This window comes from Ambystoma mexicanum, chromosome 8 (genome assembly GCF_040938575.1).
Source record: "Ambystoma mexicanum isolate Mex_15411 chromosome 8, UKY_AmexF1_1, whole genome shotgun sequence".
Lineage (NCBI taxonomy): Eukaryota > Metazoa > Chordata > Amphibia > Caudata > Ambystomatidae > Ambystoma > Ambystoma mexicanum.
Window position 1 is genome coordinate 995,484,004 of NC_090929.1, and position 17,059 is coordinate 995,501,062.

The 17,059-nt window shown below is 48.9% G+C and overlaps 1 protein-coding gene across 1 annotated transcript in view; it reads right to left on the reverse strand.

Moving 5' to 3' along the window:
• The window catches only part of VPS13D (vacuolar protein sorting 13 homolog D), a 3,263,180-nt gene that overhangs the window by 2,857,464 nt on the left and 388,657 nt on the right, over window positions 1–17,059 (reverse strand). Inside the window, exon 15 of the mRNA XM_069610908.1 lies at window positions 16,740–16,812. Coding sequence (XP_069467009.1) covers window positions 16,740–16,812 — 73 coding nt within the window. The remainder of the gene's footprint in view (window positions 1–16,739; window positions 16,813–17,059) is intronic.

The window sequence follows — 17,059 nt, forward strand, 5'->3', positions numbered from 1 at the left end:
CAGCAATGACTTCACATCTCTAAAGAATCCCACTCCCGGCCATACTGGGGTATCCTGAAATATGTACAGCAGCCTGGGGACCACCACCATCTTGGCCATCCCTTCACTTTCTCCTTCAGGGCACGCAGGCAGCGGAAGTAGTTGTCCTCCAGCAGTGTACAGGCCTCTCCACTGACCCTTTTCACATTCACGGTGAACAGGGTGGACTTCCCTTTATTCAGCCGTAAACCCGAGAATTCCCCAAACTGCACCACCTTCAGGGAAATCAGGGCAAGATTAGTTGCCGGGTCCTTGAGGTATAGGATTGCATCATCTGCGTATAATGACACTAGTGAACAGGCCCCACCCATGGCCAGGCCACGCGCCCCATGGAATTTCTGTAGTTGCGCCGCTAACACCTCAATTGCAGCCGCAAAGATCAGGGGGAACAAGTGGACAGCCCTGTCGTGTCCCATGACCCAGCAGAAAGTGTTTGGATTGCGTGCCACTCACCCCTATGCAGGCGTTCGACCCTGTGTACAATAACCTCACAGCTGATAAGGAGTGATTTCCCCCCCCCCGCAGTACCTTGAGTATACAAGTCCGACTCCACAGAGTCGAATGCTTTATCCATGTCAAGGAGGGCCGCTACCGCCTGTACGTTGCAGTCGATCGGGGCTAGTATGGCAAAGAGCCTGCATAGGTTGGCCGAGGTCGATATGCCTGGTATGAAGCCTGTTTGGTCCACATGAATTATAAAAAATTTTTTGAGCATTTTTAAAGCGCTCACACAGCCCACGGGCATCGAGGCGCTGTTATGGGAATTGTTTGTTTTTTAATTGCGTAATTGTTTCTTTTTGCCTTAGTTGCGATATTTATAACGCGCTTAAACACCCAGAGGTTTCTAAGCGCGGATTCTACCTGTGTTGCTTCGTGTCGTCTTGCTTCCAAGGCGCGCAGTTGCCACTGAGCTATCCTCCCGGGATGCTGGATATATACGGGAGAAGCCTATTTGCAAGAATTTCGGCAAAGATCTTCGCGTCTAAGTTCAATAACGATATTGGGTGGTACAAGATGCAGTTTAGAGGGTCTTTATCCTGCTTCAGAATTAGGGTCATTACGGCCTCCTGCATTGTCGAGGGGAGGCTCCCCGCGCTCAGATTCTCTTCCCACATCTTCAGCATTAGTTGTGCTACTTCTGCGTCCCACACCTTGTAAAACTCAGCCGTAAGGCAGTCTGTCCCAGGCGCCTTAGAGATGGGCAGAGTCTGTATCGCTTCGATAATCTCCTCGGCTGTAATGGGGGAGTCCAGCGTGAGGGCTGCCTCCTCACTGAGTCTACTAGAGCCGCCCCAGGGGATGGTCTCAGAAGCATATAGTGTCTCATAGTATCGCCGAAAGGTTGTCGCGATTTCGGCCTGGTTTACCACCACCATTCCCTCCGGAGTGCGCACGGCCGCTTTGTCTTATGTCGCCTCTCTCATGGCGGATCATTGTCGCTAGTAGCCTGCCCGGGCGGCCTTCCTCACCATATCTGCGGGCCATTGCGGGGCGGGCAAAAACGGAATCTCCCTCTCAGCCAGGTCTTGGAATCTTTCTAGCTCCACCCGCAGGGCGGCCACGGGCCCCAGCCTGTGACCCTCGTCCACCTGCCTCTCAAGGGCTTTAATTTTGGTTTCGGACTCAGTGAGCTGTCTGGAAATCGTTTTTAGTACCCCCAACTCCAAAGAGGCACCCACCCCTCACCACCACCTTGAAAGCCTCCCAGATCGTACTCATCGAATTAACGGAGCCCAGGTTAACGTCAAAGTATGATCTAATTAGCTCGAGAACTTCACTCCGAAGCACTAGGTCTGTTAATGCAGCTGATTTGAATCTCGAGAAAGGCCGCTGCACACTTTCTTCTTCCGGGCTCATGGACCAGAGAAAGGGCGAATGGTCCGACAGTTCTTGGGAGAAGAGTGCACTCGGACGTCCGTTGGAGAAGCAAGAGTTCAGCCAAAATATAATCCAGTCTCGAGGACGTACCGTGAACTGACGAACGAAAGGAGTACTCCCTGACATCTGGGTGTAGTACCCTCCACACGTTACCCAGCTCTAGGTCTGCATGTTCCACAGTATTACCTCAGTTGCTTTGGAGTATGCCACCCCCGCTGATCTATCTTTATCCGGGTCAAGCACAGTGTTAAACTCGCCCGCCCAAATCTGGCACGTGTGGAGGAACCCATGACTCATGTGGACTAGGGACTCATAGGAGCCAGGGTCATCCACATTGGGGCGTAGTTAACAAATGTCACCCTCGAGGCACCCAGGGATCCGGACACAATTACATATCGGCTGTTAGGGTCCACGATTGCCTCAGCCACCCGGAACCCCAGTGATTTGTGTATCAATGTCATTACACCAGCGCAGAACGTCGAGAAAGAAGTGTAGTGTCTGGATGCCTCCCAGGATCTAGCAACTCCCTCGTTCGCACTGCCTTTCAGGTGCATCCCCTGTAGGAAGACCACCTTGGCACTGTGTCGTTCACAAAACTGGATTACTTTGCGGACCTTGCACTGGTTGTTCAGGCCACGCACGTTCCAGCTAATTACCTTGGTAGTCATTATGGCAATGGTTTGGGTGTACGTGCAGCAGCCGTGGCTCCCACTCAAAGTAGGTGATGACTGCCCCAGTGTTCGAGGCTGAGCGATGTGAATCAATTGCAACATTAACCATCAACATTACCCCGCCCGTCCCCCAACCCCCTGCAATGTCAACTTCCCCCTTTCCCTCCCACACTGCCCGCCCACAACTCGCAGTGACACACCGCCCCCCCCCCACCAACCAACTACCTTTAAACAAGAGGTTCATCAAGGGGCACTGCCCGGGAGCACCAGAAACCACGCCCCAAGCGATCTCTCCGAAGGGGAGATCGCTTAAGCAAATCTTGTAGTATGCTGCTGGACTGATTCATTACATCATTTTTAAAATGCACATTTTCAGTCTCCATCAGGAAGCAACTACTCTGTGCCAGTATGCCAGCTCTTTATAGTTATGAGCCCTCACAGCCCTTACTGCCCTAAGACTGGTGTTGTCACCCTGCATGTCTCTTCTTCGTGATCATGTGTCAGTTCGGTTCTTCGGGAGGGATTCAATGAAATCATGCACTGCACACGGTGTTAGGAAAGATTCCCATTTATGTGTAACTTTCCCTCCAGTTAATAATAATTTGGCATTTATATAGCGCTACGAACCCTCAGGTATCTGCGCGCTGCTTATTATTACCCACGGTGTGTGGTGCTCATTTATCGACCTCGGAAGGATGAAAGGCTGAGTTTGGCCCTGCCGGGATTCGTTCGCAGGCTCTGCACAGATGTCAAAGCGAGCGCTCTACTCGCTGTGCCACTTCAGCGGCAGTTGTGTACCCCCCCAACTTTTTGCTGATCTTAAACACTAGTCTGACTTTCAGCCTTCTGCTGCACTCCTCTAGGCTTTTCGCTCACTTTTTATGGGGAAACTGACATGCCCTTAAAACAGTCAGTACTGGGAGACTTTGTTTCCCTTAGTCCTTTCCAATGTTGCAACTTTTCTGCAACATGTAACAAGTGAACAATGTACCTTCCAGTACAGTACACTTGGTTCTATTGGTCATTTCCAAAGACCCTAGATACTCTCAAAGGATTTTTTAGGAGATGTGCCTCTGACAGGGCTGGTGGCAGCTTATCATTTCGTATATTTTGAACCCTTTCCTGCCAGGTAAACCGCGATTACTGAGTGTGGCAGGAATAGGTGGCCTGGCTCCAAAATGGCCATCCCACAAGGTTCTTTGTCCTGTTCAGTGGCCATCTTGCCCCTTTCGCCTTCCCCAGGTCGAACCGACCCGAGTCAGACCTTATTCGGGCATGCATTCTCCCGCAAAACACCAAGCTTTCGCAGGCTTCTGCATGCCTTGTGTGTGTGCCTCCGGGATGTGGGCTGGAACGTCTGGTTCCAATACACATCCTGGGGGCCAGAGAGTCTGAAGTGCTGTAAATGCCTAGGACCACTGTGGTCCGTGATTGGTCCACGTATGGTATGCCTGTATGTGAGCAGATCTCCCATTGGGTCCTCTTCGTTTTGGCGCAAAGGAGATTCTGGATAAGAGAAGGCCCCAAACACCAATACCATGTCGATCTCTGGAGTTCTCACTGAATGAAGGATAGGATCCAAGTATCCTGAAACTAAAAAGCTGAGTCGAGGAACCACTGGAAACCCAAGGTTTGGCACCCTGAGCCCGATGTCGTCCCGTGGGACCCCTTTGCATCTGGTCTTCCTAGAAGGTCTGCAAAGACGCTTCGACCCATTGGAATAGTGGGACCAACTATTCTCGGCACCTTCATCAAAACCTGCAAGTAAGCCTTCTCGGAAGTGTGCCTGGGCCAACCAGTGGGCTGACCAGCTTACGCAGACTGTTTGCCCTGATAACGCTGCTGTTTCGAGGAGGCCCTAGGTCTGTGTTCACGGCACCCTCACACCGAATTTCGTACACTAGGCATTTCCAGGTCTGAAGTGAGACGAGTGCGCCAGTATACGCGGTTACCGTGTCGCCCAGCCGTGGTGGTGAACTTTGCAGGTGCACTGCATTTGTGCCCCTCTTGACCCTGAAGCCTGCTGCAGTGAAACTGCCCTGATCCATCCACCAGGAGCGGAGAAATCGCCACTGTCCTGTTTGAGAATCATCACTGTATCTTCACCGCTGGAAGCAGCTGAGCAGTCAAATTGCCGCACTTGAACCTGCAACCGAAGTGGACTCAACTGCCGAAGTTTGGTCCAGAGTGCGCCGGGGGTCGGTGAGTAATTGCAACCCTAACCGGTGGCCCCTTGCGCCTCCATCCATTTTAACGCCTGGGGGCCCCTCGTCTTTCCACTGCTAGTGCGAACTATTCCCAACTCTTGGAATCGACTCTGCCCTCAAGTGGAGGCCCTCCTCAAATAGTGGGAACCTATTCTTCATCGCCTCACCCACCATCCTGAGCTGCTACAGACCCTTGAAGAGACCCCGTTTTGTCCATTTGAACTACTGCGTGCGCTTGCATTGCATGTACATTTTGAGCATTAGGCTCCACTCTTCGTAGGGATTGGACTGCCTCTTAGTTAAGAGTGTGTTGGATGCAGAAGGGACAAAAGACTATTTGCACTGCCCGTTTCCTTCCCCTTTTAGGTTGTGGACCCATTTTGTGCATTAACCCTTTAGACCCCAAAGGTCTTGTATCTATGTATTTAGATAGGATTGTGTTGGCTTAATAAGTATTACTGTGATTTGATTTATGTGTTCAAACTCAAAGGCCTTGAAATAAATATATTTGTATTTTTAATATATCTACACCTGACGGAGTGATTTGTAAGTGTCCTTCACTCTGTGTGCTCATTGAGGTCTTTCAGTCACACTCACCCCTCGTGAGACCTAGTCTCGACCGCCGCCAAGATACCTTGATTGGTCTGGCTTGTCCAGAAGGTTACCCTGTTCCAAGAAACTAGGCTGGCCTACTGAACCTCTGCCCACCAGGTCAGAGTTCAGAAATCCATTTTAACATCCGGGTCAGTAAAAAAGTATGCCTGGCCTTCATGCTGGACCCGTAGATTGGACAGGTGCATCATGCCGTACTGGATTCCCTGGTCCCGCAGGGCTCTTTGCAGCCAAAATGGAAAGGCAGGCCTTCTGGACTGATGGAGTGAAGTCCGGGTAGAACGAGAACCTAGAGCCCTCATACATCAGATCCCCCAAATCCCTGGCTCTGTGTAGCACCGCGTCTCGGTCCCTGTAATTGTGGAGACGTGCTATAATTGGGCGCAGCTTCTGACCCGGCCTTGGAGTGATCTGCGACTCCCTGTGCGCCCCCTCCACCAGGAACTGGGTTGACAGCGGGGGGTCTTTTAGGACCTCCTTTATAAAAGTCTCCATAAAGAGTTCCATATTACGCTGGGGAATCGATTCTGGCACTCCAACCACCCGGATGTTGTTCCTCCAGGATCTCGCCTCTAGGACCTCGTTCTTCTCCTTTACCAGTTTTACATCTCTCCGCAGCCCCTGAATAGCCTGCGACATTTCTCCACTGGTATCTTCTAAAGCCCCCCCCTCGTTGCTCCACCTCGGACATTCTTCCGCTCTCTTGGTCGATGCGTTCTTGCATCCGGTCCACTTTATACACAAGGCCATCGAGTTTGGTATTCACCATTCAGCTCATTGTTCCTCCTGGCCCTGTCCCGCTCTGCGCTGACGTGCCACTGATGGTGCTGGACCTGTGGTAGCGGCAGGTGGTGTCTTTTGTGGGTACAGCTCTTGTGCTCATTGTAGCCTTTGGCTCTAGCCCTGTGCCATGTGCCGGTGGCAGCGGGCTCAAACAGGTCAAAGGACCAATTCCCCCCCTCAATGGCCTTGTTCCACAGATGCAGGGGGGGCACGTGTCCTCCCCACCAGCCATCTCCAGCAGTTTGTGAGAGGTTATTCCCTAGGATACTGCTGGGTCCAGTCGGGCAGGCTGCTTGGTGTAGCCGGTGGGCCCAGTCGCCGTGTAAGGCAGAGCCGGCCCCATCTCTTACAATCGTGGTGCTTTTGGTCACAGGGCTGGTCCGTGCCTGCTGGTCTTTGGGGCTACTCGCCCCCCTCAGGGGGAGACGAGGCCCCGCGGCCTCCAGGGGAGGGGACCGTCTCGCCGCTAACCCAAATGTCTGGATCAATGGATGCTTCCTGGAGGGAGGGGGGGGGGCAAGCCGCTCCTCCGCTCATGGCCGCCCTCCCGCGTACTTGGGGGTCACGGGTGGCACAGCTGGCTCGCCGTCATGCTCCGGTGCTCGGCAGGTTTCACCCAGGCCTCTGTCTCGCTGGGGGTGCAATGCGGTGGCTCCTCCCCTGGCTTGGGGGTTCTGCATGCATGTACCGACTTGCGGGCAGCGGGCCCGCCGTCCCCCACTGCAATGTGTGGACTCTTGTTCATGAAGATCCCGCGTGTGTGCAATATACTGGGGCAGCTGCACGCCGGAAGACGTTCCCACTGGTTCGCACCGCAGCCGCCCTGCAGCAAGGATCTGGGGTGTAAGTCTGGGGCTCAGTGCCCGCCGCAGGCCGCTCCAATCACCTGGGGGTCGGCCCCCTGCCGGTGCCCACCGCTCCTCACCTGCCTCACGACAGTCAGGCTCCCTTCTGTCACCCCTGCCAGGGTTACCTTCCCGCGCGACTCTTTCTCACTTCGCGTGGCGAGGTGTCGCAGGATCTGGGTGCCCCCAGGCAAGGAGGTGTGGCTCCTCAATGGACCTGCCATGGGCCCCCGCCAGGCGTCTTCCCCCCCAGCAGCGCCGGGGACACTCAGGGCTAAGAACCCACTGCTTCCTCTGTCTTCAGCGCTGCAGCTCTCATGGCCCGGGCCAGGGCATGGAATCCTGCCAAGGCGCGCTCCCAGGCACAGAGTGATTTTGCAGGCTTCCCGGGCCCGCTCAGTGCCCAAACTCGGCCAGCACTCTTCCGCCCCACTTAGGGTTGGTTTGTGTCCTACGGAGCAGTGCGTAATCTCCCTTCAACGGCTCTGGAGGAGCTCAGCAGTATGCAGCCATCTTGGAATCGGGCTCTCTAGCGACCCCTCCGCTAATGTAATTGTTAGGACGATTTGAAAAAGGGAGCTCAACAAGCAGGCAAATTCTAAAAGTCAGAAAATAGCTTTAAAATCAATAAGGTAAAGGGTTTGTAAAAAACAAGACGGCAATCGAAACAAGTAGTCAATACAGTTACTCTGCTAAGTAAACATTTTAGATACATTGTTAAAGTCAATAGGCTGCTCCCGGTTGTAAGAAAAAAAACTGGCCTTACCAAGTTGGACAGGGTGCACCCAGAGGAGGAAACCTTAAGGCCGACGACAATGAAGGAGCGTGCCAGAGAAGAGACAGACCCTTGTCAACAAGCAAGAGACCCTTGAATGAAGATTGCAGGAGGGACTAGAATGGTTGCCAGGTACAGATACAGTCTTTGTATTAGTGCCTAGGAAGGTCTGCAGGTGAAGCACCCAAAACAATGAAGATGGGAACTCCATGACGGAGTAGGAGCCCAAAGATGTGGATAAGGGCTCTGGAAGTTGAAGAAAGGGTCCATGGGATAAGGGTTCATAGGCGAGTTGAGACATCTGGTTTTCTGCGGGTCACTGTTAAGGTCCCATGTACAAGGAATGCACAGTGCACCCCGGGCAAGTACAGCATTGAACCAACAAAATGACGGTGGATGGTAGAACAGCAGCAGATTGCCAGAATACTAGCACTTAGGGAGAGGTAAGTGGACTCTGCGGATCGGACTTGGGCATGCGTGGTTGCAAAAGGAGGTTTCCTAGAATGAATAATAGCAGAAGGGTTCAATCAGACAAGTCCAGCAATGGAGCAGCACTTCAGGATACCAGAAACAATGCTGTACAGTATCTAGCAGTGTAGCAGGTGTTCCCACATCTGTATTGGTGATTTGCACTGTCCAGGAGTAACAGCGGAGCACACACAAGCTGCAGTGGAGTAGGATTTTACTATCTCCATCGGATCAAGAGAGAAAGCCTGATACAGGATGTCTTGGGTCGGGAAGGTGCCATGCTTCGCCTTCACGAGTATCATAGGTCACAGTCCCCGAGCTTCCTTACAGTCCAGACCCTAAGCCTCAGTCTTCTTCCCGCTATGAAGATGTAGTTCCACGTGGTAGTTTTTCGAATGGGTCTGGGTCTCCAGAGTTGCACTGAAAACTACATACACGCTCAGCCACCACGCTCCAATCACATGTCATGCATGTTTCAAACAATGGGTGAGTTTCTAATTGGGGCAGGCCAGACTCACTCGTGTTTCATGGGTACCGACAAAGGGATTTAGCTTAATGTTTAGAACATGCCTTTGCCCAGTTAAAACTACATGCCATTCTTTCAAACGAGCCTCTGAGCTCTGAATGGGACCTAAAGTAGGTAATAGGATCAAAAAGGCCTTTCCTGACATGAAACCATGAACAAGAAGGATCACAAAGAATGGCCAGGTAACATGCCTTAAACCCCAGGTGGCTGTTTGGCTCCTGCTCATGGAGCAAGTGGCTACCAACACGGTAAAAAGGCTAAACTGTGGTCAATTACTTTCAAAGTATGCAGGGACCACCAGCCTCACTCACATATTGGCTAGGTGAGAAACCCAGCCAAAGACGAAATGGGGTATTTAGGTGGTACCCTTGCCCCAGTAGCCTATAAGGCTAATAAAGAAACAAACATATACAAATATGTTGCAGACCCTAATAAGGGCGGGATTAAACTTTACTGGAGAGAAAAATGGCTCAGGACACCAAAATGTCAGCATTAAGCCAAGGGGAGCTTTAGGAAAGATTTCTCTTGTAGGCAACCTTTCCTCCATATTCTATGAACTCCCAAACGTTGTGCTTTTGATTTTGAACCTGTACTGACTTTTTACAGGGAAGTGAAGCCTTCAGCGTCCCTCCTCTGGCCTTTTTGCTCATTTGTCATGGGGAAACTGATCAGTCCTTCAGCCCATCAGTACTGGGTAACTAGGTTTTCCACTCTTTTTACTTTGTATATGTTTGTGTAACTTTTTAACAGTGCAAACATCATCATACAATGCAGTGGAGATACTTTTGTGTCACATATGGTACGTCAGAAGGAGACGACAGACCAGTTTTTGGGATTCTTGACTTTCTTTTATGAAACAAATAAGTGGAAAAGGCCTCACTATCCCTAATCTATGAATTTCCCTGCCTAACCAAACAAGGGTGCTTGTTGTCTGTTGGGGAGTCCAAAGTAAACACTCTGCCCTCCGTCCAAAACTAAGCTGCTCTGTCCCGACCACTAAGACAAAAATAACAAAAGACCACAATGACCCCCTTCTCATGGATAGGCTTCCTCGGCCTTAGTAGACAATTTGTAGATACTTTTTAGCCATCTCTTGGATCAATTTATTTAGTTGCTCTAGGGGACTTTTTCAATTCTTTGGCTCCCCTGTTTGTTCTCTTTGAATAACAAGAACAGAAAGAAGCAGGAAGACTCTGTACTCTGGACCAGAGTATGATTATAAATCGCAAATACAAACCCAAACAGGGCAGGAGGAGGGTCGGTAGGCTGGAATCTGACAGAGGGTCGGTGGACTGGAGTCTGACCACAAAGAAATCTGCAGATGGAGAAGAGCTAATGTGAGCTGTCCCCTGCAGTAGTAGATGTATAGGGGTAGCCTCCTTGATTTGTGAATACCAGTATTATCGGCCGCGCAGTACGGGTACAGTGGCTCCCGCGCTGGATGCTGCATTCATTGCCAACCGTCTATGCCGCGCACGGACTAGTGCCTCTGTAACCCATCAGGCCAATCCCTGCCGACACCATCCACTTTTGCTGCACAAATCATCAAGGAGGCTACCCCTATACATCTACTACTGCAGGGGACAGCCCACAGCAGCTCTTCTCCATCTGCAGATTTCTTTGTGGTCAGACTCCAGCCCACCGACCCTCGGTCAGATTCCAGCCTACCGACCCTCCTTCCACCCTGTTTGGGTACGGTCATACATACAAGCCTTTCGCTCTATATCTCCTGATGAAGACGTTGTCCAATATACACTCTACGTCGAAACCGGTTCGGCTTACTCCCTAGGGATGTGATCTACACAACATTCTTTCTTTAGATCCACCCTTGCGATAGATTGTTTTTTAATTGTGTCTATTGTTGTTAGTGTGTCAGAAAATGGTTCAAATACTAAAATAATCAGATGGGACGTGAGGAATGTGTATCCCACCTCCTACTGTTAATTAAACTTTGTCATGTTTTTTAGCTATTGTTGTTTGGTTGAATGTCACTGAGTGTGATTTATGGTTTGAATGCTGCACTATGAATGGTTGTGATGGACTCATTTTAGCTAGTTTTTATGTATCCCCATGTTGTCGTGTTATGTGATATAATGATGCTATATAAAGTAATGTGTCATTGACTGACTTTTTTACAAATATTTTGTATCATGGTGAATAAAATTTGATACACTTTTGTTATGAATATAGTTTTGCTCTCTGGACATTCCTTCAGATTTGCGTTCTCTTTGTAGGCCTCTCTTCAGCGTTATGGGCTTATTGGATATTCTGGTACAATGTATTTCAAGTGTCTAAAAGTCTTCTCTGAGATTACTAGCGATATTGAATATGTCTATGTGGTTATCCTCTGTGTGTTTGTATATCTTTAAGTGCTTATAAATAAGACATTGAACATCTTGTTCCTCCTCCTCTGCTCCGTCTTTCTCCTTGAGATATTTATTGCAGACCCATTGGTTATGCCATATAATCGCGCCTTGAAACACTGGTGTATAGGTGAGTTATAAATGCCATATCATATTCTTATTCTCTTGCCCAGTTCTTATATTACTGAGGCGAGTACAAGAAGTTTCATCGGGCCACCCACTGGGAGAAGTAGATGAAGGTACTCTTTATCCCAGTCTTCCCTTTCAGGTCTCCCGTCATTCCTGTTACCTTGCTTTCTACGGGTTGGCGTCACTGGGCCAGTTTGCAGGATAGGGACTTCCTTTGTAGTCAGGACAGCTTTGGTTCTCGCTCTGACTCCTCCTGCTTCTTCTCCTCTGCACCAGTGCTCCAGCGGTCTCAATGAACAGTCCACCTCTCCTGAGTCACGCCAACACTGAAGACTGGTTCTCTCTCATTCTCACTGGGACTACTACTGTGATTCCTTCACCCAGTGGGCCGAATATTGCTTCTTCTTTCAATGGGCAGATTATGGTTGTTTCTTCTCTTACTGGGCAGAGTATGAGCCCCAAAGTGTTTTATAATTTCTTGCTGAAGTTTTCTCCCACTGGAACAAGTATTCTGAGTTCTGTAGTGATTTTTATTATCAGTGTTATTTAGTTTCTCATTGGGATGAGTGCGATTACTCCAAAGGTTATACTCCGTTTTCAAAATGTACCGATTGGGGCGCTGTCGAGAAGCGTGAGGATGTGGACCTAAACCTCAGTCGCTCTACGGTGGCTTTCGAAATCCTGGAGGAAAAGATCCTCTTACCAGCCGAAAATTAGACGAGATTTTCACACATATCAGCAGAACATAGTCTCCATGAGATGTTCTACTCAGAAGGAAAGAAGAAACAGGGAATCGCCTAGCAGATCACCCGAACGGATTGAGTCAGGTGCTGGACGCCATCTTGGCCGAACCGTCAAAAGAACTGAAGGAGAACAGCAGAAAATGCCTGAGGCGACTAGAAGGTGAGGAGATGCACTGGCAATCAGAGGGAGCTCATATGCAGCAGGGCAAACACCGGAAACCTCTCACCCCGTCAATCCGATATAACGTAGAGGGAGTACCAGACTTGAGGGGGAGATAGCGTACCAGCGGAAGTAGCAGCGACAGTGGGGATCTCCTACAATAACACACGGATTGAGGGCGGCAACAGCCAGGGACACCAAGCAAACTAACAAGCAGACCACACTGATGAGGAGAGGAATCAGAGGCGGAACCACAGAAGGTAACGGGTCCTCCATAGAGACACCAGAGACAACACGCAGGTAGTGAGGGACGGCGGCAGAGGACAAAAACAGAATTTGGACCGTGGCATCCCCCGGGCATGGTAATAAATCAAGGCAATAGACAGACACGTTTCACAGGCACAACTGCACACAAAAGCTGGAATTACTTTGCCACCAGAGAAGAGGTGACAACTAACTGCCTGCCGCCCAGGGGACACAGCACAATACGGAATAAAGACGTATCAGAGAAATAAAAGGCAGAGCAGGCGAAAGGATCAAGAATCGGGGATCAGATCGGCTTACCCCGGAAGAAGTAATAAGAAGAGGCCACATCTAGCATATTGACACTAAGCACCAAAGGGGGTGTTAGCTGAAGGCCAGCTGGGGGAAGCACCCAGTGTTTCCTTTCCTTTTACTACAAGCCCACAATTACTTCACAACGATGGTGAAGGGACAACAAAAGATGGAGGCATATGTGGGAGCCAAACCAAAAACAACCAAACAAGCCCAGGACCAACAAGCAGGAGATCCGGCATATGGACAGACAGGTGGGGTGACATTGGAAAACCTCATGACAGCCATACAAGACACAAGGAAGGCACTCGAAACTAAGATTCAAGAAGTGGGGGTAGATGTGTCACTGGTGCGGGCTGACCTTGAGAAGGTGAACAATAGGGTGGCATTGGCGGAACAGCGAATAAGCGACCTAGAAGATGTGGTGGAATCCATGCAGAATCAAATCAAAGGCCTGGTTGGGGCAACAAGGACCCTCAAAGACAGAGGGGAGGAAGCAGAAGGACGCTCCAGGAGGTGTAACATCCGGATGATAGGGGTGCCCGAGAGAGAGGAGGCAGACAGCACAGAACTATATGTGGAAACGTTTGTACTAGACACTTTAAGGCACAGTAGCCTTTCCAAGCTATTTACAGTCAAGAGAGCACACAGGGTTCCAGGTCGCCCACCACCTCCAGAGGCACCTCCCCGAGAAATAGTGGCCAAACTACTCAACTTCAGGGACCGAGTTGCGATCCTACAGGAGGCAAGGAAACTTGGTAGCATACAAAAGGATACTGCAGGGATCTTGATATTTCCAGACTTCACCCAGAAGTAAAGAGACAGAGGTGGTCCTTTGACTCAGTAAAGCAGAGGCTCCGTGAACATGGCTTGACGTATATGATGTCCTTCCCAGCGAAACTAAAGGTACTGGTAGACAACCAATCAGACCTCTTGCTGTCAGCAAAAGAAGCATGGCCCTGGTTAGAGGCTAAATACGGATGGGGGGACAACCCAAGAGCACAACGGACTACAGAAAGCCAAAAGCTATGAGGAAGTTCACAAACTGGAGCCAATCAAGGAGACAGGGATAGAAAGAACCACTGAGACTTTCTAAGAACACGGTTTGAGAAACCGGAGACGTGGGAGAGGAGGAGAAGGGGAGAACCAGAATCTGGGGCCGGCATTGAGGTCATACCCCGAACTGAAGTCCCTCAGGCCTTGCAACCATCCAAAGCAGTGCGAAAAGGGCAAGCAGTCATACCAAAGTTTCTTTGAGGATGTCTAGTGGTGGACAGCTGCCACAGCTTAAAGTAGGAAACTTCTAGTCTAAGGAAAATGTTGGGGAATTGAAGAGGTGGGGGCGGGGGAGGGGGAAAATTGAGGGTAGGGGTCAGCTTGGGGGAAGATATGGGTGGAGGGGAATGACAGCGCAATTCTACTGATGGGAGTAGTTTGTCAACAAGACAAAAACATAAGGAACTACCAGCATAGTTACAGTTGGAACACCGGTTTATCTGAGAGGAAGGCCTGGCTGGATAACAGACAGGCACAGTTGAGAACACAAGAGGAAATGCAGTGCCATACCAAGAAGGGGAAAGATCTAGGTGGGAGGTCATGTATCAAAAGGGATAAATGCTGATAAAAATAGGAACATGGAATGTAGGTGGCTTGGGAAATAAATCTAAACGCTCCAGTCTTGCAGTTTCTGCGCCAACATGGCATTCAGTTGGCAGTGTTACAAGAGACACATTTAATCGAAGCAGACCTGCATAAAAGGTGGGGGGGCATACTGGTGGGATGGACATATTCAACATATTCCAGAGGGGTGCTGATCTGGGTGGACGCAAAGGTACCGTTGGAGTTGGAAGCATCTAAGGGGGAGTCAAAGGGGCGTACAAAGATAATACGGGGTAGTTTAGAAGGGCAGAGGATTTGCATATTGAACTCTTAGGCACCTAACATTGACAATGAAGAATACTTCCAACAGATTGAGGAATTCATGGGCTGAGACAGAGCAGATATTTTTATTTAGGGAGGGGAATTCAATTGTTATCTAGACCCAGACAAAGACCGAACCAGGGGTTTATGAGCAACCATGCTCGACACAATCTCTCAACAGAATGGTATCGGAGCTGGACTTGCAGGAATTATGGAGAGGATCACATGATGAGAGGGTATTCCTTTTACTCACCAGTAAATGGCCCACACACTTGCTTGGACTACTTATTTACGGGCAGAGAATGCACACAGATTCTCCCAGACTGAATATCCAGGGAAAGTGTTATCAGACCATGCCCTCCCACCATGCCCCCCTGGTTTATGATATTACAAGTAGGACGCCGTCGTCCGGCAAATCCAACCTGGGGCCTGAATGTGGAGTCACTGCAGGACAGGGCATTTAAAATGACAAAGAGAAGAGATCATCTCTTTTTTGGATAACAATGAGGGCTCAGTGGAAAAAGTAGGCATCATGTGGGAAGCTCTCAAGGTATCTATGAGGGGTGTTTGCATATCCAAGATAGTGGGGTTAAGGAAGACTGTCCAAAAAACGAAGGGATTCAGAAATATTGATCAGAGATCTGAAAATCGACTTGGGCACAGGAAAGGCAGTGGGCCCATATCTGGCAGAGGCAATTAGTACCGAAAACACACACCAAAAATCATTGTTTAGATTTGACAGGGACCAATAAACCCAGAAAATAAATGGGAAAGGAGATAAAGCTGGTCGGCTATTGGCATGGTTGATCCGAAAAGAACACCCTATGGGGGCAATCACACCAATCAATGACGAGGGGGGATCTAGAGTAGCCACACAACAACAGAATAGCGTCTTCCAAGAGTACTATAAGACATTATACTCCAGTGAATGTATGTACTCGGAAGAGGAGCCATCAGATTTGTTAGAAATAGCACATGCCCAGAATGAAGGAATCCCAAAGAGAGACACTAAAAGCCCTGATAGAAATAGAGGAGAATGAGCGAGCATTACGATCAATGCAGAAGGGTAAATCACCTGGCACCAATGGGCTCCCAGTGGAATACTATCTAGAATACGCAGATATTTAACACAAGTACAGACAAAGCACCCATACACACTCATACCTCAACACCACATGACGCCCACCAACCAAAAACGCCCCATGCTCAGTAACCGGTTTCTATAAACTGAAGCTGCCAACAGCACATCAAAGCTCTCTTGCTCTTTTTCATCTCAATCCCACTAACAACCAACCAACCCTCCTTCCATTACAGATCTGCCATTGCGCCAAGAGACCACGAATGTTGCAGCCAGTGCGAGGTACAAGTTACCACATGGGAATCACTGTTATTGTAGAAGTATTTTTTTCAAGGGATGAACCATTCATTTATAATACAAAAGCACCACATACAGACATACATTTTACTGTGGGGTTATTAATCGTGTGAATGAACTGTTCTAGGAGAGTTTTTATTTGAGAATTGAAAATTAGAAAGCATAATGAAATTATGATTAGACCAGTTAAAGGACAACATATATTAAAAGGGAGTATGTCTTCTGCTGTACAGATTATCGACTCGCATAGCAAAAATAAAAGCTGAAAACATCTCAAGTATTTGAGAACATATTGTTCCAAAATGCCAACTGCGCTTCACTGGTGGTTAGCATTTCAGACAGACATTGGTGTGAGCTCACCCTAGCAGTGCCTGGCCCTGTGTTGCTTGAAAAGGGAAACTCAATTAAAAAAAGCTTTCCTAAAAATAGGAGTTCTGAAAGTTTAAGCCCATTTAAAGTCCCTTGACCTAAATGAGCATTCCAGCATCAAGTGAAGCAAGTGTGGCATTTAAGCAGGTTTCTCCTCAAATGCTTGAGATTTGTAGAATTGCACTGCTGCGGAACTCTCAGACCAGCAGAAAAGGGGAAAACAGACAGTTGAGTTCTCTCATTTATAGTGCTTTGGGAAACAAGTGAACAATCAATGAACCACGTTCATCCTACATATGTCCAAAAAATGGAAATCCTTACCATTCAATTGATCAGATGTTGCTGAAGATGTTGTTTGCACAGAGGATTGTGAGACACTGCCAACTTCCTTTAACTATGAACAAAAGATAAATAGAAAGCTCCAAATAAATAAACACTCAAGGGTAAACTTATCACTTCCTTCAAAATGGGCAATCACAAAATAATGTATATATCACATCAGAAAATATAACAAATCTGAAATTCAATCCAATATCTAAAATTGAAGTTTAACCTTTGGATACAATTTCTAGAGTTTGAGGCCAATGTACCCAAAATATAGTTTAAAACAGTTTTATTTTGTAATCCAATAACAAAAAACA